Source organism: Mustelus asterias, chromosome 26 (assembly GCF_964213995.1).
Source record: "Mustelus asterias chromosome 26, sMusAst1.hap1.1, whole genome shotgun sequence".
Classification (NCBI taxonomy): Eukaryota; Metazoa; Chordata; class Chondrichthyes; order Carcharhiniformes; family Triakidae; genus Mustelus; species Mustelus asterias.
The window spans coordinates 37507072-37534308 of record NC_135826.1 but is presented as its reverse complement, the minus strand read 5'-3'; the positions used below and the strand labels follow the sequence as shown (position 1 = coordinate 37534308).

The window sequence follows — 27237 nt, the reverse complement described above, 5'->3', positions numbered from 1 at the left end:
TGGGCTTAGGATTTTTTTCGTAAGATCGCGCCCCCGAGAGAGAAAAAGGAAAAGGTATAAATAGAATGAAAGACTTACAATTTCTTTCCTTATTCTACACTGATTCATTTTCTTTAAAGTACTTTACTTCCTGAAGCAGATTCCTTTTGAAGGCAACAGGTAGGATGTTAGGGTGTAGGAAACTGGTTGAGGGTGAGGGAGCAACTGGCTTCTTATCACTCACCCTTGGCAGTGAGTGTGGATCGAGGGTTAAATGAGGGTGAAATGAGTAACAGTGATGCAATTAGAAGGGAGGATAAAATTTTGCAGGTGAGTAAAAGGGGAAGAAGTGGAATAGTGATGGGAGCGATAGTGAGGAAGGGATAAGGATCACAGTGGGAACAAGGGGTGGAGGAAACACATATTTGAGACATAGGATGGCAACGGAGCTGTTGAAAGCTACATTTCCTTTATAACTTCACCCAAAATGCAACCTTGAGATTTCCTCATCTCTATTCACCACTACACCTTGCCAACAGCTGTTGCCTTCATGTAAAAGAAGAAACAAAACAACAGAGAACAAAAAAGAACTAAGAGAGAGCAGTAAAACAAGAATGGGGAGGAAAATGAGAGAAAAAAAGACAGAGAGGAGCAGCAGCTCAAAGACAGCAGAGACCAATAAGGGAGAAACTGCATTCTCTGAATTACTATGTGTAAAGCCACACTAAATTGAATAATAATATGCTAAAATTATTGGGGGCTATTTTAACTTTTAGTTCGGAGCAAATAATGGGTGACAGTAATTGGTAGTTTCTTTACACCTCTAATTTGGTGTAAATCCTGCTGTTTCTGGCTTCACATTCAGATAGGTTTATTTATGTTCAAGGTTGGCAGGTGCTTCCAAGGATTGATTTACTGGAGAGAAGCCTGCGATAGTACTGCCTGTGTCAGAGTGAACCGATGTTGGAGTGGGATTTCAAGCATGCCTAGGCCCCTTATCTGCAAATCCCTTGGCCTGCTTTAGGTGTGGGTAAAGGATGCATATTATTTGCCCATACACAATAGTGTGATTTGTGCACTCCTGCTGGACATATGCATGAATATCTTGCTTGCCATTTTGGGGCCTTGGGAGGTCACACGGCACTTGATAAATAGGCACTATGCAACTAAATTTCTCGGTCCATAAATCAAGCCAAGGCCTCTCTATTTTTAATCCCAACCTTCTTGCCTTTTATCCTATCGTCAACAATTCTTACTGTACAATAAGTATCCATCTCACTTTTAAACCTCTCAAATCCAATTCCATCTAGAGATCATTATTATAAATGGAGGAAGAAACAAGTTGATTTTTCTTTTCCTAATTTCAAGGTTACTAAGACCAGTTGTAGCACTGAAGCAACTCGCAGTAACGTATTGTAATTGTACCACTGAACAATTGTAGAGCAATTGTAGTCTCATGCCACTTGGAATATTGAGGGCAAATAATGCACTCAGGGCAATTGTAGCACTGAGGCCCATGGTGGAGGTAAGGCCAAATGCAGCACTCATACTGCCAACTAGTTAAATCAGCATCGCTAGGTGTTTTCCTGCTCTGTGTGACTCAGTTATGTCACAAGTGTATTTCTAAACTGAGCCATTGAATGAGCCCACATACGTATATTCACAACACAGTGACTCAACACAGCCATCTGCATTTTATGTGGACAGGGTTTGCTTTGGATATCTCTTCATCCTGCTGCCGATGTCAAACTTTTATGCATATTTTACCTGATGAAGTTACCATATAATAAATTCTGCATTACTGCTTAAAATCATAGAATTGTAGTATGATACAGCAGAGGAGACCATTTGGTCTATCAAGCTTGTGCTGGTTCTTTGATAGAGCTTTCCAATTGTTCTCCACTTCCCTTTCCTATAGTCTTGTATTTTTCCCCCTTTAGTGTTCATCCAATTTTCTTTTGAAAGTCACTACTGAATCTTTGCTTCCACCACCTTTTCAGGCAATGCATTTTGGATCACTACAGCTCGCTGTGTAAAAAAAACGTTTCCTCATGTCACCTCTGGTTCTTTTGTCAATCGCTTTTCATCTGGGCTCTTTACCACTTGAAATAGTTCTTTATTTTTTATTCTATTAAAAATTGTTCAGGATTGTGAATTCATTTTTAACTCGCGTAACCTTCTCTCCCTTAAGGAGAAAAATTGCAGTTTCTTCATTGCGCTGAAGTCCATCATTCATGGTAGGTAGTTAATTAGCCGTAGTCCATGAGGGACCATAAGCATCGGTTGGGAGAGAGAGACAAGTGGTTCTGAAGCTCAATGCCCACATCAAGCATGGGATGAGGCAAGGAGGCAGGCCTCCATGAATTACCACAGCCATTACGGAGATTGAAGTTTCTCTGTCGGCACCATTCTAGCCATCTAACCAACTGAGGAAATTCATCCCCATCTCATTTCCGGTACCATTCTAATAAATCTCTTCTGCATCATGTCCAAGGCCTTAACATTGTCCTAAAATAGGCAGCGGAGGTCTCCCCAGTATTTTATAAATGTTTAGCATAAATCTCATCGCTTTTGTACTCTGCCTCTAGTAATAAAGCCAAGGACCTTATACGTTTTGTTAACAGCCCTTTCAACTTGTTCTGCCATCTTCAAAGATGTGTTTGCACAGACTCACAGATGTTCCTGCACCCTCTTTAAAGTTGTACCATTTAGGTTGTTTTGCCTCTCCTCGTCCTTCCTTCGAAAATGTATGACATCACGTTTTTCTAAATGTCATGGGCTATTTGTCTGCCCATTTCATCAATCTGCCTGAATCCCCCTGATGTCTGTTATTATCCTCTTCATTGTTTACCATATTTCTGAGTATCGTGTCATCAGCAAACTTTCAGATTATATTTTGGATTTCCAAATCCGAATCATTGATACATATTGAAAAGAGGAGTGGTTTCATTTTCAACCTCTGGGGATCGCAACACCTCTCCTGTTTGAAAGGTTCAATGATTTCTGTCCCGTGACCAATTTTGTATACAAACTGCTTGTGTTCCTTCAGTTCCATTGGCTTTAATTTTGCTGGTGGGACCATTAAGAGTTAGTTTGTTAAATGCCTTTTAAAACTTCATATGCACAATATCAACTGTACTACCCTCAACAACTGTCTCTCATGCTTCATCAAATAACTTAATCAAGTTAGTTAAACACAGTTTGCCTCTAAAAGTCTGTATAGTAACCCTGTATATTAATCCATGCCTTGTGAAATGTCAGTTGATTTTGTCCAGGATTATTGTTTCTAACAGTTTCTACACTACTGACAATAGTATTTTCCGAATTTATTCCCCTCCTTTTTGAGAACAGGAGTGTAACATTTGTGATTCTCCAGTCCTCTGGAAAAATCACTATATTTAAGGAGTGTTGGAAGATTGTGGCTCGAGCCTTGCTTCCTTTGGTAACCTAGAATGCATCTTATCCAGAACAGATAACTTTTCAACTTTGACAACTGCCAACCTTTATCTATTTTTATTCTATCAAATATATCTACTACTTCCTCCTTTACTGCTACATTGACAGTATCCTCTTCACCAGTGAGGACTGATACAAAGTACTTATTTAGTACCTCAGCTATGGCCTCAGCTTCCGTAAGGACACTGTCTTTTTAGTCCCATATCAGTACCACATTTTACTATTTATAAATGCTTCATAAGTATTTTTGGGTTCCCTTTTGTTTTAGACACCAATCTATTTTCATACTTGCTATTTGTTCCTCTTATTCCCTTTTTTAATAATCTCCTCTGTACTTTCTATATTCAGCATCTTTGACTGTGTTAAATGTTGTGCATGTGCAGAAGGGATAAGGCACAATTTATTATGGTAAGTTTATCAGTCTTTGAAACTCATTTTGACTGTCAGTTTGTACATTGTGCCTAATCTTCCATCCTGTTTAAATTGTAATTTTAAAAATTCATTCGTGGGATATGAGCATCGCTGGCTGGCCAGCATTTATTGCTCATCCCTAGTTGCTCCTGAGAAGATGGTGGTGAGCTGTCTTCTTGAAATGCTGCGGTCCACATGCTGTGGGTTAACCCACAATGTCGTTAGGGAGGGAATTACAGGATTTTGACCCAGCACGAAGGAACGGCGATATATTTCCAAGTCAGGATGTAGTTTGGAGGGGAACTTGCATCTGCTGCCCCAGCCTTTCTCGATGGAAGTGGTAATAATCGTAAGTTAAATATAAGTAGAGTTTGAGCCAAGGAATTAATTCAGATGTAATACTATGTTGTGAACCATTTTGTCTCCTCTTGCAATGGATGTGCATCCAGGATAATGGGGTGTAATTTTAGAGATTGTGGGAGATGGATGAGGTGTTTCCTGCTATTGATTTTAAACTCTGGAATTCCCTTCCTAAATCTCCAAGTCTTTATTTCTCCCATTACCCTCTTTTAAGACGCTCCTTAAAATCTATGTCTTAGTCTATAAACCATTGGTCACAAGTAGCTGTGTGTGAAATGTTGTTTGATAATGAAGTCTCTTGGGGAATTTTACTAAGTTGTATCCCCCTAAAGAAAAGGGAACTTTTGTTGAACCTATTATTTGATGACAAAGGAGCAACACGGTGTCTCCTTCAGGCTTTTATACTACTCCACTGTTAAGCTGCTGCTGGATTAAAAGAACCAACACACCTTCATCTAAACCGCCTGCAGCTCTTTTACTTGTTTAAAACCTTTTACATTTCAAACTAAATCATGAAGGGTCAAGATAAGGGTAGATAGAAAAAAACTGTTTTTTGTTGGTAGAAGCATCTAGAACCAAATGTTCTAAAAGTAATTGGCAAAGCTGACATGAGAAAAAAATGTTATGCACCCAACAGTTATGGTCTGGAATGCACTGCCATAAAGGCTGGTAGACACAGATTCAATTGTGGTTTTCAAAAGGGAATTGGGTAAGTGACTTGGCGGGGGGGGGATGGGGGGTGGGAGAGGAATTGTGGGGCTGCAGGGTAAGGTGAAGGAAGTGGGACCAGCTGAATTGCTCTTGCAGAGAGCTGGCAAGGTTCGATGGGTAGAAAGGCCTTCATCTGTGCTGTGGTACCAGCAAAATTGCTCTTGCACGGTGGCACAGTGGTTAGCACTGCTGCCTCACAGTGCTATGGACCTGGGTTTGATTCCCAGCTTGGCTCACTGTCGGTGTGGAGTTTGCACGTCGTCTGAATGTGTTTTCTCTGGCTAGGTGCATCGGCTATGCTAAATTCTCCGGAGTAGGGCGATTCGGGGATTTTAACTTCACAGTAACTTCATTGCAATGTTAATGTAAAGCCTAATTGTGACACTAATAAAATAAACTTAAACTCTTGCAAGGAGCTAGCAGAGGCTAGAAAGGCCTCCATCTGTGCTGTAACTGGATTGCTGTTAGCAATTCTGATGAAAGGTCATTGACCTATTTGTCTTTTCCCTCTCGCGCAGCGTTGCCCTAGCTGCTGCTGAGTCTTTCCAGCCCTTTCCCTCCAGGCTGGGGGCCTGGGCACGTGCTCCGGTTGCCCTGGAGACTTGGCGGGAACCCAATGTGACGTCACCGGAGGGGAAGGGGGCGGGTCCGTACCCAGAATCCTTCACGCGACAGCCAGCCGCCGCCATTCTGTGTCGGACAGCGCGATCTGCTCGTTTGTTGTATTTTTTTTACTGCGTCGATGGCGGATTTGGAGCCCACACCCCAGGAGCCGGAGATCAGCAACCCCGAGCTGGAGGAGAAGCAGGATGAGAATAACCCAAGCGGCGGTGACGAGGAACAGAGCCAGAGGTGCGCCTTCGTCTGAAGGGAAGGGTGGCCGTGTGGCTATGGCAACGGCTCAGGCTTCAGTTGGTGCTGTAGGCCGCGGCTCCGCGCGCTGAACAAAAGGCCCGAGGCCGTAGGCCCGAATTGACGACCTTAGTCCCTTACTAACAGCGGCAATTGACCGGCTCCGGCCTAACTTGATTTACCTGAGAATATTTTAAATTTAATTTGACACCACTTGTTCAATCCTAATTTTTGACACCAATTTCCCACATTTGAATAAACAGGATTTTGTGCTGGTTTATGTACGGTCTTACCCCTGAACAAATATGGGTCTAAATACTTACAATCTGTATTCACACTTCATCTCATTACATTTGAACCCGGTCAGGAACACACTCGCGCCTCTCTTGCGCCGAGGCTGGCACCCCGCCTCCTATCCATCTGCATGGTCCCGAACTCCCTTTCATTTCAGCGCAATTCTGAACCCTTCCTTTCTCTATTTGCGCCTTCGCTTCCCATTCTCACTCTGCAGCAATCAAACAACTAATCTTTTGGGAGTGGGGCTGCAATTAGCTGTTGTTTATTGGAGTTCCGAAGTAGTTATTGATAATTCGGCTTTTCTGTGAGGGCGGCAACATATTTGAATGGCAATCACTTCTTGCGACTGTTTGGATCCAGAGAGAGATTGTTGATGTCGAAATTATGTTTTGTTCTTCACAGTGAGACAAATGAAGCTTCAGTTCAAAATGATAAAAATGATAAGCTGAAGGAAAAGAGCAGCAAGCGTGGAGGAAACCGCTTTGAGCCTTATTCAACTAATCGAAATGCAAGATTCCGGGTTTTTGTGAGCAATATCCCGTTTGAAATGAAATGGCAAACACTTAAAGATATAATGAGAGAGAAAGGTAAAGTCAGGTTTAGTGTGTTAAGCGGAAGTTTTTTTACAACTAGTTTTTAAATTATTCTATAGACAAATTATGTACTAACTAAATCACTTTGTTTTTACTTTCACCTCCTGATGCCAGAAGATCTTGAAGAATAAGCTCTCTTTTATACTGAAGAAATATCAGCCTTTTAGTTGAAATACCAATGGTTTTGTAACTAAATGTTTCTTTACAGCTATTCAGAAGGATGTTTGTGAACAAAAAAAAGCAGGAAATTTGGCCAGCAATACTTAATGATTTCACAGTATTGGAAGAAGGTTGGAATGGAATTCTCAGATTGAATTGGTGCCTTGTGGGTGTTGACACTAGAAATTTGGGAAAAAAGTAATGAGTTGGTAAAATGTATGAGGCATTTAGTTTGTGGGGTGGACACAGGTTGGTATATCAACACATGTTGGAGTAGGATGTGTTCTGCCAGTGTTGTTCTGGAAATTGAGGAACTTCAGTTCTTGCTTTATGTTCTACAAGCAGGCTGAGTTCTCACCTTGGATGGGATACAAAGTTTTTAACTTTGGGAGGAAACAAATTTTACATTTGTAATTGACTTGTCCTGGATATTTTATTAAAGACCAATGCTGACAATTTAAACCAGCTTACAGTGCAAAATGCACCCCTGTCTTTGCTGGTTTTGGGTGCACTGGAGTGAGATTCTGGCAGATCAAACTACTTAGTGTATTCTGTCAAATAAGTTTGTGTATTCTGTCCATTAAGTTTGAAGGGGGAAAAAATAATTGCCAGTTTGGCAGTCATGGTCTAGATGGCCTGCTCCCAGTTAACCCATCACCTCTACCTAATAAGGGTGTATGTGGTCAGCCTGGGTTGAATTTTGAATGTAAATTGGCTTGCATCTTCTATTTACAAGTTGCAACTGTGAGCTTACACCGGGAACCATGGGCACGGACCTTCATCCTGCTTATAACAATGTGACACCCTTTTGAATACTGAACGCACAGATAATTTCAAATTGTTCTTCCCCCATTGTTTATAGTCTTGACAGTTACATAAACAAAAGGTCTTCAGATGTTAAAAATCTGAAATAAAATAGAAAATGCTGAAAACATGACGTCAGCATCTGTGGAGGCTACAGAATTAGACACTTTGCAGTTCATTTTTTTTTGTCTTGTCCTTTTTTGTTATGCTTTCTGCAGTATTTTCCAGTTCCGATGAAGTTGCACTCCTAAAATGTTAACTTGTTTGTTCACTTCACAGATGCTGACTGTGTTTCTAGGATTTTCTGTTTATGTAATATATGTGCAAAGCCCCTTGTGATGTAGAATGTAGTTTACTCTTTATAATAAATATTATGTTTCTTGCCTGAAGAGAGTACTTAACAGTTTAGAATCAGACTGGGACACCAATTGCGGTAGTACGCAATCTGGCTGTTGTTCGTTGAAGTCAGGTATTGTAAAACTGGATGTTGGATTGCTCAATAATGTAGCCTAGCATTAAAATATGCTGCTTTATTACTTGTAAGTATTATGGCAAGATTCAATTGATTGCTGTCGTGATTAACTACTTCAAAAATAAAACCACTGGTAATAACAATTATATTGGAAATGATAGAGCAAAATGACAATGGAATAATTTTTGGATGCCATCTTGCTAATTTGTAGCGTTGGGGGACATGTTGCCCCTCTTTCAAAGTTTTGTTTGGTTTTTAAAAGTTACATAACTTTTTTGTGCTATCCCTGTTCCATCAAAAATAAGTTGAAATATTTTATTTCAATTTCCAAGTTATCCACCGGAAGGGAGGGTCAGTGCTAGGTAGAAGCAGCGCAACTCCCGGAAGGCAGTTTCTTTACATGATGCCTGGTTTTTTACAATCGTTTTCTTTCCTGAAGATCACACTTCTAAATTGATGGGAATGCCTCTAATTAGAATCTCTTTTTGTTAAAATCTTCGGCAGCATTGATCAATTGGGCAATGTTTGTATTGCAACATCTGAATGATTTTGTGAATGGGGATTTTTTTTCCTTCAACATCAATTGTCAGAACCATAGTTAACAGCTAAACAGGATTTGGTTTCCTGATAGCAACAGTCAATGGAAATAGATGAGTGGCTAATGTACATTTTATTGTAACTTTATTCTGTGTTTTTGTTAAAGTGTCATCGTTTGAAGGATAAACTGTGGATTAAACCATCATAATTACATTGCTTTGCTCATTTGGAATTTTGTTAACATCAAGTATTTGTAACTTTTCTCTGAAGATAGCATTGTTGAGAAATGGTATGTCTTTTTTTTCAATGTTTTGAGTTGAAGGTCAATGAGAAATGCCATCATATGTAGCGTAAGTTCACAAACTTGGTTTAACAAAAGGCCGGTACTTATATGCAAATTGATGCAATGCATGTTTGAGACTTAATAATCTGAATCGCCTGACAAAATAAATTTCATCTTTAAACTAGTGTGGAATTGTTTCAGCCACACTTAGATTTGGAACAGTTTGAAGTAAAGTTGGACAATAAAATATCCTTGAGTTGGGGATATTGTGCATTGAACACTGAAGCATATATGGCTCACTGTGGTATGAGCTATCACTACAGCAAGAATTCTATGATAGGATGAACCATTATCGTGTTGCATCTGTGAAAGATGCAAAGAATCATTATTTTGCCTCCTTCCACACCCCATTGCTCTAATGTTTTCGTGAATAATCTGATTATTCTGACTTCCCCAAAAAGTGGATAAACTTTAATGTTTACTAAATTCAGCTCGATAGAAATTGTGGACGGAAGTCACATAGTTTGAATTTTAGTGAGGTTTCTGCTGTTCAGAAAATGTATCTAAATTTTCCCTAACTTTTATTTCCTCAATTATTTTTTGTATTACCAAAAATCTATTGCCTTCAATAACTGATACATTTGACTCAGCCATATGTGGTGAACCTTCTTTGAAGATTGCCATTTAATTGTGTATTCCATAAAAAGGATTGGAAAAAGGAGTGAAAAAGGATTATTGGTGTTTCAGAACAGAAGTGTGAACAGTCCGCCATGGTGCATGCTGCTGCTGCTGCATAGGACTACTTGATGGCTCCAGTATTTAGTAGTCTGACAGGAAAGAAATCTTTATCAGCAGACATTGTTATATATGCGAAACCACTGATTAAGTGCCATATTTCTAGGTTTGTGTAGGCTCGCACCTTTCTTGATGTAGTGATGGCTTCAAGCGGTAAGACTCAAAAGTTGGTGGTCTATAATTAGTGTAACATTGGGAATGTGCCCATGCAGACCTACATGTCCTTGGTTTTGTAGACTACTGATGTCTTTAAATGATATAGATAGTAGAGTGGTGGGATTATGGTGGTACAGGTGTGTAGGGAACCAAATTCTGTATTCAGCCTAAAGTAGTTTTTGTGTGTTGCACTAAGCCAATTTAAGAACAGTTAAGATTCACTGCCTAGTGCAGGAAAAGTACAACAGTTCTTTTTAAGAGCAAGCTTCCACTGATGAGCAGATTTTCTCATCTATTCCGGGCGGGATGGTTTCTAAAGATATCCCCCCAAAATGGTATGCTGTAAAATGTCATGGGGCAGTGGAATTTAAGTTTGATTCCCTTCTCCGTTCTGGCATGGAAATGCTGAATGCAAGTCGGTGAAGTTCACAGGAGACTCGCCTCTTTGTAATTTGACAGCCAATTGAGAGCAATGTGATTAACTCCAGAGAATTGGGTATCTTTGAATATCCTCACAAATTCAGATGAAAGCACATTGGCCACCATCTCATATACCATCTTTAATTGGTTAATCTGTTGATTTTAAATATAATTGCAGGATCCATAAAGAACAAGTGCAATTAGTTCATCCTAGCTACATTGCACCACGTGTTCTTTTAGTTGCCACACACACACATCCATATTAATTATTGGCAAACATGAAAGTTGATGGCAGATGTGCAAGAGTCAACTCAGTACTGTAAAGATCATGGTAATTGTGTCTCAGCTGCCAAATATTTCCTTGCAGCTAATTTTGAAATATGCAAGGTGATCTATGCAAATTGCTTTGAGATTTTATTGTAAATCTATGAAACTAATAATTGTCTTACATAAACAGCCAGATTTTAATACTTGTACCAAGCCAGAAAGTGCTTGTGATTTGTCACAAATGTTTGATTCATCTTTAGCTTATCCATTTGTGTATCTAAGGTAAAGTTAGGCTTTCTCTGGTTTTGCCAGAACAGGAATGAATTAAACTGAAATTGTCTGAAGCTCTGTTTAGCCAAAGTACAATTTACTGTTCTGTATAAAGCCTAATTAATATTGGGTGTTGCTCGGGGTGAGATATGAGAAAAGGGTTTGTTGGCAGAAACCTTTTTGAAATTTTAGCTTGCTCTTCAGAGGGACTGACTGTGCTAAAATTGTCTTGGCTGACGGCTTAGTGTTTTGCACATGTAAATGGATACTAGTCTTGCAGTAGTTCCAACTTGTTAAAACAGAACTTGGTCATATAATGGTTTGATTCCTTCACAGTTGATTAAACAGTACATGAAGGTGATCTTAACAGAAGCAGACTCGGCTGCTTGTGGTGGTTGCTGGTGGGGATGTCACAACATATAATGCAATAACCTCTAACAGTCTATGTATCTTAGCTTGAAATCTGCAGAATATTTATGGCTTTAACTTTTGAAGTTCTGATTGCTTAAATTTGATAATTGCATTGGTTGTAGATCAGGGAAAGAGAAATATGTACTTTGCATATTATAATGTGACATCCTTATTGGCTGGGCACATTTGAGAAAAGTTCCAGTTTGGGAAGCGCATGTGTTCAGCACGCTGGGTAGAGGTAAAAGGGCCTGTTGTATGTAACTTTTGTTAGTAACTGGTAACAATGATATTAAGGGTTGTGGTTTAATATGACTCTTCTAAGTTGGGTTAGACTTGGGATCACTGCACACCTGTACATAGCATAGTAAGAAGGTTTAGGTATGGAATGATATTCTGGGCTTTTAGAGGGCTCAGGTTACTACATAACGTTGTCAATGTTTTTGCTGAATTCCAATTGTTTTCTTGGCTTTTCTCCTTCCGTGTATGTTTCGTCTGGGATCTGGTTTGTAGTTGGTGAGGTTACTTACGTGGAACTCTGTATGGATGCGGATGGAAAGTCGAGGGTAAGTGATAAAGAACGAGTTCTTCTGTGGTTTCATTGCAAATGTAAAATACACAGGATATGGAATACTGGAAGTGGGCTTTGGTTAGACTTTGAAATCTAAAGATCAGAAATGTGGCTGTGGCTAGGTGGGGGAAGAAAAGCATATGAATGTAAAGCAAGAGACTGTATAGCAGGCATATTTGGTACTATTTGTCTGAAGTAATATTGGTACAATTCTTTTAGTAGTGTCTTGACATTAATGGTCTCTATGTTTTTCAAAAGTACATGAAAATGCTCTTGTACAAAAATATAGTACCCAGAGTAATCTCATTCCTTGATTCCTTTATTTTCCTCTGACCAATCTCTCATTTGCTGCCTCTGCCTCCTGAATTCAGTGATCAGTTAGATATGATATAGCGGGTGCTAGCACATATCTGGTGTAAGCCAGAATGAATTTGCCTACATCTTAAGTGACAACAAGCTATTTGACTCTGGAAAGCACCTCAGTGGAGCTGATCTTGCCCTCGGCTCAAATCCACACTTTTAGAAGATCATAGAATCCCTACAGTGCAGAAAGAGGCCATTCTGCCCATCGAGTCTGCACCGACCACAATCCCACCCAGGCCCTACTCCCATATCTCTACACATTTATCCACTAATCCCTCTAACCTACGCATCTCAGGACACTAAGGGGCAATTTTAGCATGGCCAATCAACCTAACCTGCACATCTTTGGACTGTGGGAGGAAACCCACGCAGACACGAGGAGAATGTGCAAACTGCACACAGACAGTGACCCAAGCCGGGAATCGAACCCAGGTCCCTGGAGCTGTGAAGCAGCAGTGCTAACCACTGTGCTACCGTGCCACCCATTTTCTGACAACTTTCTGATCTTTTGACCCCATTGCTGCTACTGTTAAATTCAGCAGTGCTAAGGCACTGAATCTGGGACCTTCAGGTCCATATGACATACTACCACACCGTATTTACCTTTTAACTTAGTTTTATGTGCCACAATCATTGTGCGGTTTCAGACTTGACTTTATTCTTCATGTGCTTTCATATAAACCCCCTGTGCATTATCATGCAATATGTGTGGCTTAACCATAATGTTGGTGCTTGACTTCTGAATCACTGGAGCCTTTATTTGGCATTCATCTTGGGGAATGTTCACTTTTGTCAAACAATGTATTAAAAAAAATATGTACCAAATATATCTGCTATATAACTTTAACAAACAACAGGTAAGGGATGACAGATATTTTTGTCTTTTTTAGAAGTTATGCTAGCCAGGGTTGTAATTGTCAAAGGGGGAAATTCGTTCTGATACTTAAATAAATGGAGTTTAAGCACAGAATAGGATGTTGAATAAGTTGTAGGTGGAAACTGTGAAAGTGGAATGGATTTTAGTAGCATTGTTGGAGTGATAGCTTGACATAGGGTTTCTGAAGAGAATCATGTGAATATATTTTGGTTATGAATGTTACAGACTGCCACACTAGCAGGGTTCTCCCCTTATTCCTCAAAGTGGGTGTAGCCTTACTTGATATAAACATTTTAAATCATTTTAAAGCACTTGGTTTGATTTGAAGGTTAATGAGCACTTTGTGCAGCATCCACTTTGAACTAATTGCTGGGGGGACCATGCCTAGATTATTTTGTTTCAATCTGATTTGTAATACATGTAACAAATGTTTTTTTTTCACTGAATTTGCCCACAGCCTCGAGTAAGTTTAAAGGTTGGAAATGGTCGAAGTGTCTGGTTATAAACCACTAGTTTTTGGAGAGATTATTTGGTCTCTCATCACACGCCCACTCCTCCCCCAGACTATCTGCAAGTATTAATGTGACCACCTCCCAAATTTATCAGTGGCCTGTGGGAGTCACTTACCACATTTTGTGTTCAGTTTCTTAGTTGTGATTCCCAGCTTATGCTTGGTCTGCCACCCTCATATCATGGCCAATATTGGAAATTCAAAAGTATCGAGTCTGTTTCCCTCTTGTTTCATGTGCAGTTTGTTGGTGGTCCATGTTCCATCTGCACTGTACAATATTTTTTTGAATAGGATAATGTATAGTGTACAAATATTGAGGTTCTAATTTCTAGCTGTGGCACCCCCTATTTAAATGTCAATGAAAGTACTTCAATTTTGTGGAACTGCTTTTAATTTGCCTTGTGTAATTTTACCTTTTTTCTTCTTTACATGCTAATGCCTGTGACCAAAGGGATGTGGGTAAGTTTTTTTTTTAGATTTATCTCCTAATTGTCATGTTTTGAGTCCAAAATGTTAACCTAAACCTTGTAGGAGACCAGGTTAAGTTGTTACATTATCTCCCCTGAATACTGAACAGCAGAAATCAGGGAGGCCATTGTTTGACCCATGGTTTATTAATTGTAGATGCATGCTAAGTGATGAGGGGCAGAAGCAGTAACATTGACTTCAACATAGAATATCAACTAAGTTTCCCACTGCTGATCGCTATTAAGCAATTGCTGCTGTAAGGGTCTGTAAATGTGCACATTGGATAATCATAGAATCATTGAATCCTGCAGTGCAGATGGCCATTCGGCCCATTGAGTCTGCACCAACCACAATTCCACCCAGGCCCTATCCCCATAACCTCTTGCATTTACCCTAGCTAGTCCCCCTGGCACCAAGGGACAATTTAGAATGGCCAATCCATCTAACCTGCACATCTAAGGATATGAGTGGGCTTATCCATGATGCTAACTATGGGTGAATTGCTTGTTAACACTATAGTTATGCAGCTTGAAACTGGGTACTTGTAAAGTAAATTGGTTTGTACCCCAACAACATGTCAATAGGGTCAGCAGAGGAAAGGGAAACTGGTAAGGGGTAAATAAGAGGGTGAATTGCTCCGTATATCATCTTTGCTTAGAGCAGTGACTAGGGTGATCACTACTTCAGAAACAGTCTCCATGATGTGAAGAAAGGTGACTGCATATACAATCTAACTGAAGTGGTGACTGGAGGGCACTATTGCATATGCAATGTACCACATTTCTCTTTCAGTGTTGTAGAATTTAAGAGTGAAGAAAACATGAAAAAAGCTGTGGAGGTGATGGATAAACAAAGTTTCAGTGGTAGACCACTTAAAGTGAAAGAGGTAAGATGTTTCATTGTGTAGTAAAATTAAATGGGGTTGATTTTGAACACTTAGCATTTACAAATGTATTGTGGGGGGAAAAATGCAAGATGACATGGGAGACGGTTTGAACTTGGTGTCCCATGGTGCTACAATAACAGTTCTTTTTCCAGTGGTTTATGGCTTTGTTCTGCCAATGACAATTTCTTCCTCAATCGATGAATTAATTTTTCATTAACCTCCTCAGTATCTGATCTTTTTAACAAATTTGTAATTTGAAGACAACCCATTAGATATTAAAGAATTAAACTCTACATGTGTTTCATCCAAAATGAACCATTCAGTGCAACTATCATAACTTTCAACCTTGGGATTGTATAATTGAGCCTTTTGATTTTGTGCAGATTTAAAACAAAAAGTACTGCTCCTGACATGTGGTTCGGTTTATTTAGTTTGACCATGTTCACTCAGACATAGTAATGAACAGAGCATTTAGATGGTGGGACGCATTACAAAATATAGGCAAGAGTTGAACTGCTTTTTATGATGAATGTGGGTAGTATTTTTCTACTATCATAATTTCAACTTTCTTTTAAATTGCGCAGGATTTGGATGGTGAGCATGCAAGACGTATGATGCAGAAGCTAAGTGGTTTTGACAGAATGGGTGGTGGAGGAGGAGGAGGAGGAGGAGGAGGAGGAGTCGGTGGCCCTGGAATGAATATACCACCAGCTCTCTTGCATAACTCTCATGTCCCCAGAGAGGTTCTCAATGCTCTACAGGCTGGCAGACTTGGAAGCACCATCTTTATTGTTAATGTGAGTTGTAAATACTAGCGAAATATATATTTTGTTTAGCAAAATCATAGATGAAAATTGAGTAAATGCTTCGTCTGGAAATATTAATGTGCAAGTTTGGGAAAACTGCAAAACTAGTCCCAAGGTTTTTTAATTCCAAATGGAAGTACAGTGGTAAGAGAAAACAATTACTTTGACTTTATTCCATTTCCCTTTTTTTTTTTGCACGTTATCCACTTTGCATGCCCTATTCTCTCTATTCCCCTAATGACCAGGTGCCTCTTTAGCTGACTGTCAATTCTGCATCAAAAATAATGGACCAGTGATAAAATACTGCAAAAGTAAAAGGACTGTTGGAGAGGGAATAGTCTTCTCCATTTGATTCCCCCAAATTTTAAATAATGGGGTAGATTTGGAAAATGGAGAATAGGTAGAAAATTAATTGGGGAAACTGATAAACCAGCCTCCTATCTTCCATCATTCCACCATCTCCAAAGTTTAATGAGCTCTATTTGCAGCATATCTTCTGTGTTAATTTAAAGCTAAGATAAAGAAGTTGTAAAAATTTTGGTGGTGAATATTTTACAACAAGATGTTTCCAAGCTGATTTCTCAAAATGCAAGTGGCAGCTTAGAGTACTTGTTACACCCAGTTGCACTCAACTGTCTTGGTCCTTCTGAGTTGATTCATTGTTCTGATGAATCGCAATCCAAGATGTAACATGAGAGCTGCCTGTTTCACTTCCTTCAAATTCTCAGGTCCGTCTAATATATCACCTTGTTTGGTATTTTGAGAAATTTGTTTCAATAGTGACAGTAGCATTGTGTTCACAGTAACATTGTGGGAAGGAAATAAACCGTCAATTAAATTCTATGCCTTGATTCTAGAGATGATTGCCATGGGCCTATTTAACCAATCACGATTTCTTGTTCCTGGTAATCTCAATTCTTTCACTGAGAAAAGTTATAACTTCCTATTTTGAATTGTTAGTACTCAAACACTGTGCAAAATAACTTTTGTCGATGTAATTTACCTTCATGTCCTGAATTTTAAAAAAATGTCTGTTAATCTTTCCCCATCTCGAGGAAAACGGAGGGTAGGTGATTTTTCCTTCCAATTCAGCCCTCTCGGCTCCGGGTCATTCTCTGGATTAGGTCTAATAACCGTATCCAATTGTAATAGAGATGAAGGACTGAAGACGCACTCTGGAAATGTTCTCGACAAGATCAGGATGAAGCTCCAGTCACGCAACTAACTATGTTCTAACATTTTTTTTCACTGACTTTTTTAAACAATCATCTGTTCTCCAGAATTCCCAATTCTCTTTCCAGCTCTTGTCACCTGAAGCAGATTGCTATTCAATGTGTCCTTTAGGAAAGAAAATCTGCTGCCCTTACCTGGTCAGGCCTACGTGTAATTTCATATCCACAGCAATGTGGTTGATTCTTAACTGCCCTCTGAAATGGCCTCGCAAGCGACATTCTTCAAGGGCAATTCGGAATGGGCAACAAATGCTGGCCCAGCCAGTAATGTTGGCATCTCATGAAATTTAAAAAAAAAAAAATTGCATTCTTGCTGATTCTACTTAAACCTGTGGCTTTATCTCATTGGTGTTGAACTCCTTATACCACCCGTCCACGCACACACTGTTATCCTGTTCAGATTTCTTTAGATTGTTATTCACCAATTCGTACCGGCAGGATCGCGGGCTGCAATGCCGCCTCTTAAATTTTATGTAAGTTATGGACAGTGGTGAAAGTTACCCTAGTGGAACTCTTATTAACAAGTGGTTTTTCCACTTTGATGTCTTCACATGCACCAAAATTCTTTGCCATCTGCTATCCAGTCTCTCAACTTTTCAGGTTACCCTTGCCATCTTCCTTGAGGGATGCACCTTGTGAACTAGGGACATTGGTGCTTTTCTGAAATCCAGGTAGATGACAACATTGCATCATTTCCATTTACCAGATTTTTAACCTTTTTTAAAAAAAAAGTCAATTAATTGCTTCTGAACCCACATTTATTCCCAAATTGGACCCTAGTCAAGATAATCTCTTATAATATTCTTAACCAAGTCTCATATTGCCTGCAATTAAAATCATTTTCACAGGTCTGTAATTATTGCCTCTTGCTCCAGTTTACTATCTCCCTCTTGTACTGCTCCCCCACTGCAGTAATTTCTTTCTCCTTTGACTGTTATTTGATCAGAAAATTGGTTAATTTATAAATTATTTATACTCATTGATGCTTTTGCAGAACAGTGGAGAAATGAAATTTAGGAAAGTGGTACTTGTATATGGCCGGTGTAGCTTATAGGCCACCAACTCGCAGGGAGGATGTGGAGGAACAAATCTGCAAGGAAATTGGGGTGCAAAAATTAGTTATAATGGGGGACTTCAATTATCTGAATATGGACTGAGAAAGTGGTTGCATGAAGGAAAAAGAGGGGCAAGAATTCCAAGCGTGTTCAGAAAAAATTTCTGCAGTGTGTCCAGTTCAATGAGAAAGGAGGGACTGTTTGCCCAAGATCTTGGGCATACGGTTGACCAAGTAAACCGTGTCGGTGGAGAAACATTTTAGGGGATAGTGGTCATTATATCATAAAGTTTAGAATGACTGTGGAAAAGGACAAGGAGCAATCCAGAATAAGAATAATTAACTGGGAGAAAGCCAGCTTTGGGGTAAGAATAAATTGGAGCCAAAGGTTGGCAGGAAAAAAATGGCAGCTGAACAATGGGAGGAAGTCATAGTATATTCCCTCAAGGGAAGGTAGGGCAAAGAAATCCAGAATTCCTGAATGACCAAGGAGCTGGAAATTAACATGAAGAAAAAGTGTGCTTATGACGGGTGTCAGATAGAAAGTACAATTGAGAGCCAGACGGAAGGTTGAAGGGAGGTGAAAAATCAAAGGGAACCGGAGTATGAAAAGAGACTGGCAGCTAACAAAAGAATCTGAAATTCTTCTATGGGCATGTAATTTATAAATGGGTGCTAAGAGGAGTAGGGCTGATGAGGGATCAGTTAAGGGGGCATGGCTGAGGTATTAAATTAATACTGTGCATCTCTGGTTGTCAAAGAAGATGATGCTACCCAGCTATGATGAAAGAGGAGGAAATCCAGTCACCAGACGATTTAAAATTGCTGATGTGGTATTGCTTAGACTGTCTATGCATAAAGTTAACAAGGCACTTGGACCAGATGAGATGAATTCAAGGATACTGATGTAAGTGAGATTGGAAATTGCAGAGACATTTGCCATATATTTTCAGACTTCCTTAGACTTGTGCCAGAGGATTGGAGAATTTCAAACATTACCCCATTGTTCAGAAAAGGGTGTGAAGATAAGCCGAGCAACTTCAGATCAGTTAGTTTAACTTTGGGGATATTTCTAGAAACTAATTTGGGACAGAACTAATAGCCATATGGACAAATGTGGGTTGATTAAGCATTGGTGATATGGATTTTTTTAAGGGAATATCCTGTTTCACTAACTTGCTGGAGCTTTTCAGAGGTAAGAGGGTTGATGAGGGCAGTGCTGTTGATGTGTTCATGGACTTCCAAAAGGCATGTGATATAGTGCTGTACAACAAACTTGAGAAAAATTATTATTTTTGGCAAGATGGGTGCAAAACTGCATGCGTGACAAGAAACAGTAATGGTAGTGGGTGTTCTTCTGGCTGTAGGATGGTTTGTAGTGAAGTTCCCCACGAGTTGGTATTAGGACCCCTTAATTTTCCTGATACAAATGACCTCAACCTTGCAGTACAGAGAGCAATTTCACAATTTCTGGATGTGCAATTTGGAAGCATTATGAACTGTGAGGACAGTGTAGAACTTCAAACGAACGTGGACCAGTAGGTGGAATGGATGGATAGGTGGCAGATGAAATTCAATGCAGAGGAATGTGAGGTGATGCATTTTGTTGTGAAGAACATGGACAAGCAGTATGAAATACAGGGTACTACTATAAATGGGGTGCAGGAGCAGAGGGACCTGGATGTATATGTGCAGAAACCATTAAAGATGGCAGGACAGGTTGAGAGCGCAGTTAAAGCCTACTGTATCGTAGGCTTTATTCATAGGGACACGTGTATAAGAGCAAGGTTATGTTGAACTTGTATGAGACGCTAGTTAGATCTTGCATATAGTTGTGAGTGCTGCATTTTAGGAAGATGTTAAGGCATTGGAGAGTGCAGAAGAGGTTTACGAAAATGGCCACAGTGATCAGAAATTTTAGTTACGAAAATAGGTTAGAGAAGTTGGAATTCTTTTCCTTGGGAGAAATAAGGGGGGAGGGGAGCAATTTATAGAAGTAGTCAAATTCGAGGGGCCTGGACAAAGTAGACAGGGAAACTTTGCTTGTGAAAGGAGTGAGGGGGCACAGATTTGAATTAATTGGCAAAAGAAGTAAAAGTGATAGGAGAAGAAAAAAAATCTCAGCAAGCAGTTAGAGTCTGGAATACACTCCCTAAGAATGTGGTGAAGACAGGTTCAATCGAGCCATTCGAGAGGGAATTAGATGGTTATTTTCAAATAACCAATCTTCAGGGTAATGGGGGAAAGGCAGAATAGCCAGGAAAAATGTGATGAGCAGGTTGGCCTCCTGTAACAATTCTGTGATTCGATGATCTCTTTTGTCAATAGTATGTTAATTTTAAAATTTTACTTTTTTTTGCAGCTTGATTTCAAAGTTGGATGGAAAAAGTTGAAGGAAGTTTTTTCCATGGCCGGCTCTGTGGTGCGGGCAGATATTGTGGAAGACAAAGATGGGAAGAGTCGGGGAATGGGCACTGTAACTTTTGAGCGCCCACTTGAATCAGTTCAAGCAATATGTATCCTTAAAAAGTAACTGAATTTTGGTCTTGGTGAACCAAATTTGTTGCTGTACTTGATTGAAGAATTACTTCATTTAAAATGGTTAATAGAAAAGCATTTAGTCCTGTAATGTGTTGTCGTCGTCGTTTTCCCCGGCCACCCTTGTTCATAGTTCCTTCAGTTGTAAGAGTAGAGCTAACTTACCATGATTACTCTAGAGCTTTGAGTTCTTGTTGTCTTGTACCAGAGTATTCTCAATGAATATGTGAAACTTCTTAAATTTCCTTAAATGTTCTCTAGCAATGTTCAATGGGCAGCTCCTGTTTGACAGACCTATGCACATCAAAATGGTAAGTTTGCATTTAGTCTGCATGTTAAATATTTATTGAAACAAGTGTCTGTTGTTGGTCAGAGATTTTTGTCTGAATAATCCACCTAAGGAAGAAGTATTCATGCTGTTTGTTGTTCCAGTGGTCACAATTCCTACATTTCACAAACAATATTGAACTCGCCTGATCTTTGGGAAGGATTTGAACTCGTGTAATCTGTTGAAATGATTTTGTCTGAGTTTTTTTAATATTAGATTCCATGATGCTTTTAGCTTTTTAATAGAGACAAGTTTTTAAATAGTATTGTGCCTTTTCTGACAAGTTCTTTGTGTGAGAACTTGCAGTCTATTGAATTGTGGGAGGCAATGCAACCAAACGTGAACCTGGTCTCACCCAGTGTACTTGTGCATACTTCGACAAAGCATCACTGGGCTGATTATTTATCTTAATTAAGAAACTGCCTTGCTCTTCACAAGCCTAGACGTATTAAGGCCAATACTGGTTTTCCTACTAGGGTTAAGGCTAAGACTAATCAGGTCAACATAGCTCAGTTACGACCTTCCTGACCATACGTTAGTAGTGCATGGTATGCCAGACTCTGCCAGAAAATCCTGTTTTTAAAAAAATGTATGAGAAGAGGAGCTGCATTAAATGAGTGTCATTGCGAGGCAGCCCATCCACATTTGCATGCTAAAATTGGTTTTGGTTTCCCTACAGGATGACAAATCCATGCCCAAGAATAACTTCTATGGTGCAGATCGTAGTCCACAACTGCCTAGTATGTATTTTTGAAACTCTCTTAAATGAATGTAGTAACTTCCTGTTTAGCATGTTTTCAACCAGGGAAATACCTATAAAAGTAAAACCATTTATCTTTAGTACTGCACAGATAGAAATTGCAATGCATTTGGTCCATGTCTGTTTTGCTCTATCTGTAGGCAGACTGTCCTAATCATATTTACCAATCCTATTTCTATATTCCTTTATTTCTTCCCTTTTCTACCTATCCAAGCTAAACTTTGAGAACAGTTTTTGCTTCATTCATTAATGCTTTTGCACACCATTACATCTGTGTAAATTATTTTTCACCTCTTGTTCTAAATGCCCTCATATTTAATCGTGTGTGTGGCTTCCTATTGTAGACGCTTCAGTTCCTGGAAGCAATCTGCATCTTTCTGCTCTGCACTGTTTTCATAATTTGAAATGCGCTTGTTCCAATAAAAGCTGTAGCTGCCATTTTAAACTTCCATTGTGAAACTGTTTAAACTGCTTTCATTTTGGTACAGTCAGTTCTGATCTTGTGGTGATCCTCCATGTGCATATTCAGCAGGGATTATTATTGAGCAAGAGCTGAGAGTTTTGTTTTGCCATTTCTAATTCAAAGGTGTGTAGTGACCCCTCTAATGCACCAGGAAAAGATAAACTAACTCATAATGGCTCCTCCTTGGTCTGTATACTTCAACTGGTGGAGTTTTATGTCAAACCATTGGAGGTTGGAAGGATGCTTTTTAAATTGTTGTTATTGATGAAATGCTGCTTTTTCACATCAGTTCCATTTTGTTTATTTTTCACAACCAGCAAGAATTTTAAAATATAGTACTGCTGCTGTACAATAATGTAATTTGATAATGTGGAGATTGGATTCCAAAATAACACCTGCAAATCTTTGTTCGAAATGAAACCAATAAAAGCATTTTACGAAGGTTCTGATTAGTGTAGCTGCGTTTCAAAGTTGGTACTAATGGAATCACTGAAAAAATTAACTAGGGCTCTGCATATGTGCGTGATGATTCAATTAATATTATGGAATTAACTCGAGCCAAAAGTGTAGCTGAATGAACATTTTAAAGGCAGCAACATGTATAGGTGTTTGTTCAGAGGTTTTGATCCTTCGCTTGGCTGACTATTTTTGTCATTTTGCCATTCTTCCACCAAGTGGCACTGTTGTACTTTGCAAGTAGTTGGTAATGGATCATTATTCGCATTCCAATTGACTAAATTGTTACCAAAATAATACAGATTGTTAATTTTAAAAATCTTGTTTTAATGTAGATATTTAAATTATTTGACAATTTAGCATGACCACAATATTTTAACCATTTGTCATTATTGGGCATTTTGCAAGTGAGAGATTGAGGAAATGGAATAATCTAATTCTGGAATCCTGGTGACAGTAACAGTTAAGGTTTTTATGATACTGTCGGCAATCTCAAAATGCACTGAAAATCTAACAGCTGTGTTCTAAAAAATCATGTTGCACTCTGCTTCTCTTGCTAGTGAAACGTCAGCAAATCAGTGGAGCGTTCATAATGCTTGACAAATATATATGTTGCCTCAGGTGCTCAGGCTCTAATAGTGAGGCTATAATGATGCTGTAATGTTAAACACAGCTCATTGTATATTGAGCAAATAAAATAGAAATAATGGATAGATTAAATATTTTTAGTCTCCAGTTTTCTGTTGTTCTTGTATAAATTTTGACATTCTGTTGAAATCAGTGCTTTGAGACTGTCAGTAAATATTTTCGATTGCAAAATTCCCTGCTGCTCTTGTTCTGCACATTAAATTCCCAGACTTCTGATATTCCAATGTTGTATTTAATAACATTTTCCATGCTTGCTAATACATATATCTGAATGTCAAGTAGATTTGTGTTACAATAGAAGAATTATAGTTTTGACATTTGCAGTGTTTGGACTTGATAGTTGAAATTTCTGAGTACAATCACTTCTAATGTTTATTTGCTTCAATTGTAGAGGGACTCGGTGGTGTTGGTATGGGCCTGGGACCTGGTGGCCAGCCACTTGATGCCAGAGATATGAATGCAGGAATGGGAAATGCTGGACCTAGAGACATGGGTCCAGGAATGGGAGGTAAGGAGGAATGTAGTTCTGATCTTGAGTATTAAGAGTTTCCATATCATTTCCTCTAACCCAGTGGTCTCCAACCCCTTTAAACATAAGATCACTTATCAAAATGCAGCACAAGATCTACTATTTTAAAAATTTGACTTTACTAAAACCCCCAAAGTGTACTTGTACATAACATTCTTGCACACCATCTGTGAAGCCTGGTTCGTAGTTTGAGATGGTCAGTCTCATAAAGTTCATCAGATGGACATATAAGACGAGTGCAATACTTGGACTTGATGGTTTTCATCTGGGGAAAAAGCCTTCTCAGAGCTTTGTGGAGCCAGGTAGGCATTCACCTTGAATGCATGTAATGTCAGAGGAGGGTACTTCTCTCTGTTGACAAGGCCCCAAAAGTCTCTGTCCTTGACCTGGATTTCAGCTCTTACTTTACTTGGTGGTTTATTTCCATGTCAAGTTCACTGCTTTGTTCGAACACCTGCTGAAACCTTGCTATTAGTTCTCCAATGTCCACTTGAAGAAAATTATTTGAGACAAACATAATGATTCGTTCCATCTTGTCTAACTCTGAAATCATCTGTTGAATTCCTTTTCCAATTTGCTCAGGTGGTCACAGAATTTGTTTGGATGGAACCCTTTCTGTTTGACCTGTTGGGTTTTCTCCAGATTTGGGATGTGCTCAGTAATTTTGTTAACTGGGACGACCACAGGCCCAGGTTCAACTTGAATGCACTCACTGCATTGAACATGTGTGACAAGTCTGCAATTCACAGTTCAGTTCATTAAATTTTGCACTCGTGTCCAGAAGAAATGTCAAGACTAGCAACCAGGCGTTCGTTACCTGAGTTCTCTGTACACCTCTCTCCTTGATTTTTAAAAAGGTGACAATTTCAGGGAGCAAATCTACAAATCTCTGGAGGACTTTTCTTTGACCTATCACCTAACCTCTGCGTGAAAGATGGGCAGCATCAAGTTCATCGAGTAACCATTTGAATAAATGATGCTGCAGAGCTCTGGAGTGATTTGAATTGATGATGAGAAAAGTCAATAACCTTGCTCACTAGTGCTTGTTGGTGGATAACAGTGGTAATTGACAAAGGAGGTGAATTCAGGATCTTTTCTGCAAAGTGCAACAAAGTTTGCATTGACACCCAGCATTAACAGCACCATCAGTTCTGATTGAAACCAGTTTCTTGATCGGAATGTCATATACAGTTCAAATTTGTTGTCTGTCTTTGCCTCTTGTCCTCCCTTTCAGAGGCAAAAGTGAGGAAGTCCTCCTTTGTCCACATGACATTCAGTCAGCTGGGCCGTATCAGTCGCGTCTACTGACTCACCAAACTACATTCATAGCTTGATAAGTCTTGGTGTATTTGCTGAGACACATCCTTTGACCCTTCTGGCTACTGTTAAAGCATCAAGTGGCATGCTCTGGGTGGCTGTCATAATTTCATCTTTGCTTTTAAAATCTCTGATAAAGTGCCGGCAGCAACCAGTATAGCCTCGTTGATAACTTTGCTATAGGTGAAGTTTCTTAAGTGTTGCCAGCATATACTTAATTTGAAAATGCCTGTTTGCTAGCCTCATGAGCTAGCCTATCCTTTACCCACAGGATTTGAAAAGTGACTTGAGCTTGAAATGTTCCCTTGAACTCAAGCTTTTTGTCTGAATGGTGCTGCTTAAAGGAAAATTTACTTGAAGTTTTGCATGCATTACTTTGTGACAATGAGCTGAATGGTCTTACCGTTGACATTTGTAAAAAAGTTCACTATCCCGTTACTGATGGAAGTGGTAGATTTTTGCTGCCTTAGAGGTCCCTGGCTCCTCCTTATCACTGTGTCTCCAGTCTGCTTAGTCCATGTTTTGGCACCTGCGATTTGGCAGTTAGTGAGCTGATTCGCTTGTCATTGCGAGAAGCCTGAGTCCTGCACATTTTTGGCAGTGGTTCAGCGGCCAATGACAATCGACTGAGACTCCAGGGCAGGTCAATCGCAGTTGACTATTTGGAAACTACAGCTCTTACCAGATACAGAAGTTTGAGATTTGTTGCACCTTTGCTCCCCAGGTATCCATTTGAAAACTATCAAATTTCTCTGCAACTGTGACACTTGCCATCCTACGTGCAGCTGAGAAGTTAATTAGGCAAAGAATGGGGTAGTGCTGCTCAGTAGATATATGGATATAATGTGACCATTGGAAATGGTAATAGTTACTGCGATGCTGTACACAAGCTACATCATTATAGTATAACATCACCTTACTTCACTTCACCCTTGGAACTAGGGTCAGGGGGTGGAGTGGGGGGGGGGGCGGGGGGGCAAGATTTTTGAAAGAACAATGGAGAAATTTCTGTTTTATCTAAAGCTGAAAACAAATTCTTGGAGAATGCAGTGACTGTTGACACATTCTCAATAATCCATCTCAAGTGCCTTTAGTCTAGATATCAATCTATTGGCTCTTCTCTGCACCTGTGCTAGGTAGCCTACTGTATGAGGGAAACAAAAGTGGGTGCCGTATTATAGATGTGGCTTGACCCAGACCTTGTATAGAGAGAATATTTTGCAACCAGCTGACCTGGCAATACATTCTAATTGTTGCTTTGTGCTGTAACTCATCATTCCTCAATAGTATACAGCTCTGCACAGTGTATATATCTTATTTGGATAAAGGCAATTTTGAGTAATGTGCAATTTTTGTTTGTGTTCAAAGACACCTGCCAGATAAAGTCCCATTTCCCTACTGCAGTTAGACATGCTTACGATTTTTTTCTCAAGTTCTTCCACCTGTGTATGGGGAAATTTGCAGATGATGTAGACAATAAAGTCACTTCTTTCATATTAATGAATGTAGTGATTCTAACATTGATCATTTGTTGGAGTTAGACTAATAACTGATCCTCTATTGTTAATTAGTTTAAGAGCCAAGAAAGTGCAGCAATTCCTTGTCCGTCCAAAGTTTGCATGCCATTCCCACAGGATTTAACTTTACGCAAGAGCCTTCTCAGCAATGCCTCATTAAATGCATTTTGAAAGTCAAGGCACACAAAATTGATTGGGCTTTTAACATCTACCACGAAATAAAACTTTGGATTCCTTTCCAAACTGATGTATTGGGGCTTGTGTATATGGTCGATAGTTCAGTGATTTGGGCTATCTGCATCACTGGCAACATTGAAATACCAGTTCCCAGCAGTGTAAGGAATTGGGAGGATTTCCCCAACAGAAAAAGTTGCAGTGCAGAAGAAATACATGTCAGAATCCGTTGCACCCCTAGATCATTAGCAAGGTGTGCCTAATCACAGATGATGGGTTAACCTGAACATAATCAATCATTGTCCTAATTGTTGAAAAGTAATGGAAAGGATGATCAACAATGCCATCAAACAGGACCTACTCACTATTACTATTTCTGCTGGCATGCAATTTGGGTTGTACAACAATCAAATACTGGAGCAGTGCTGAAAATAACAGAATTTGGCAATGTCAAAGAATGCATGTTTGTACAATTTGACAGGAAAACACTCTAGTGGCTAGAATCATTT

At 39.4% G+C, this 27237-nt stretch overlaps 1 protein-coding gene across 1 annotated transcript in view; it reads left to right on the top strand.

The window, feature by feature from the left end:
• Positions 1-5585: 5585 nt before the first annotated feature.
• Positions 5586-27237, top strand: part of LOC144479585 (myelin expression factor 2-like) — a 42446-nt gene continuing 20794 nt past the window's right edge. The window contains exons 1-10 of the mRNA XM_078198478.1: positions 5586-5769; positions 6469-6653; positions 11744-11796; positions 14004-14011; positions 14813-14906; positions 15491-15703; positions 20361-20514; positions 20798-20847; positions 21544-21604; positions 23583-23699. Of these exons, the coding sequence (XP_078054604.1) occupies positions 5660-5769; positions 6469-6653; positions 11744-11796; positions 14004-14011; positions 14813-14906; positions 15491-15703; positions 20361-20514; positions 20798-20847; positions 21544-21604; positions 23583-23699 (1045 nt within the window). The 5' untranslated portion in view covers positions 5586-5659. The remainder of the gene's footprint in view (positions 5770-6468; positions 6654-11743; positions 11797-14003; positions 14012-14812; positions 14907-15490; positions 15704-20360; positions 20515-20797; positions 20848-21543; positions 21605-23582; positions 23700-27237) is intronic.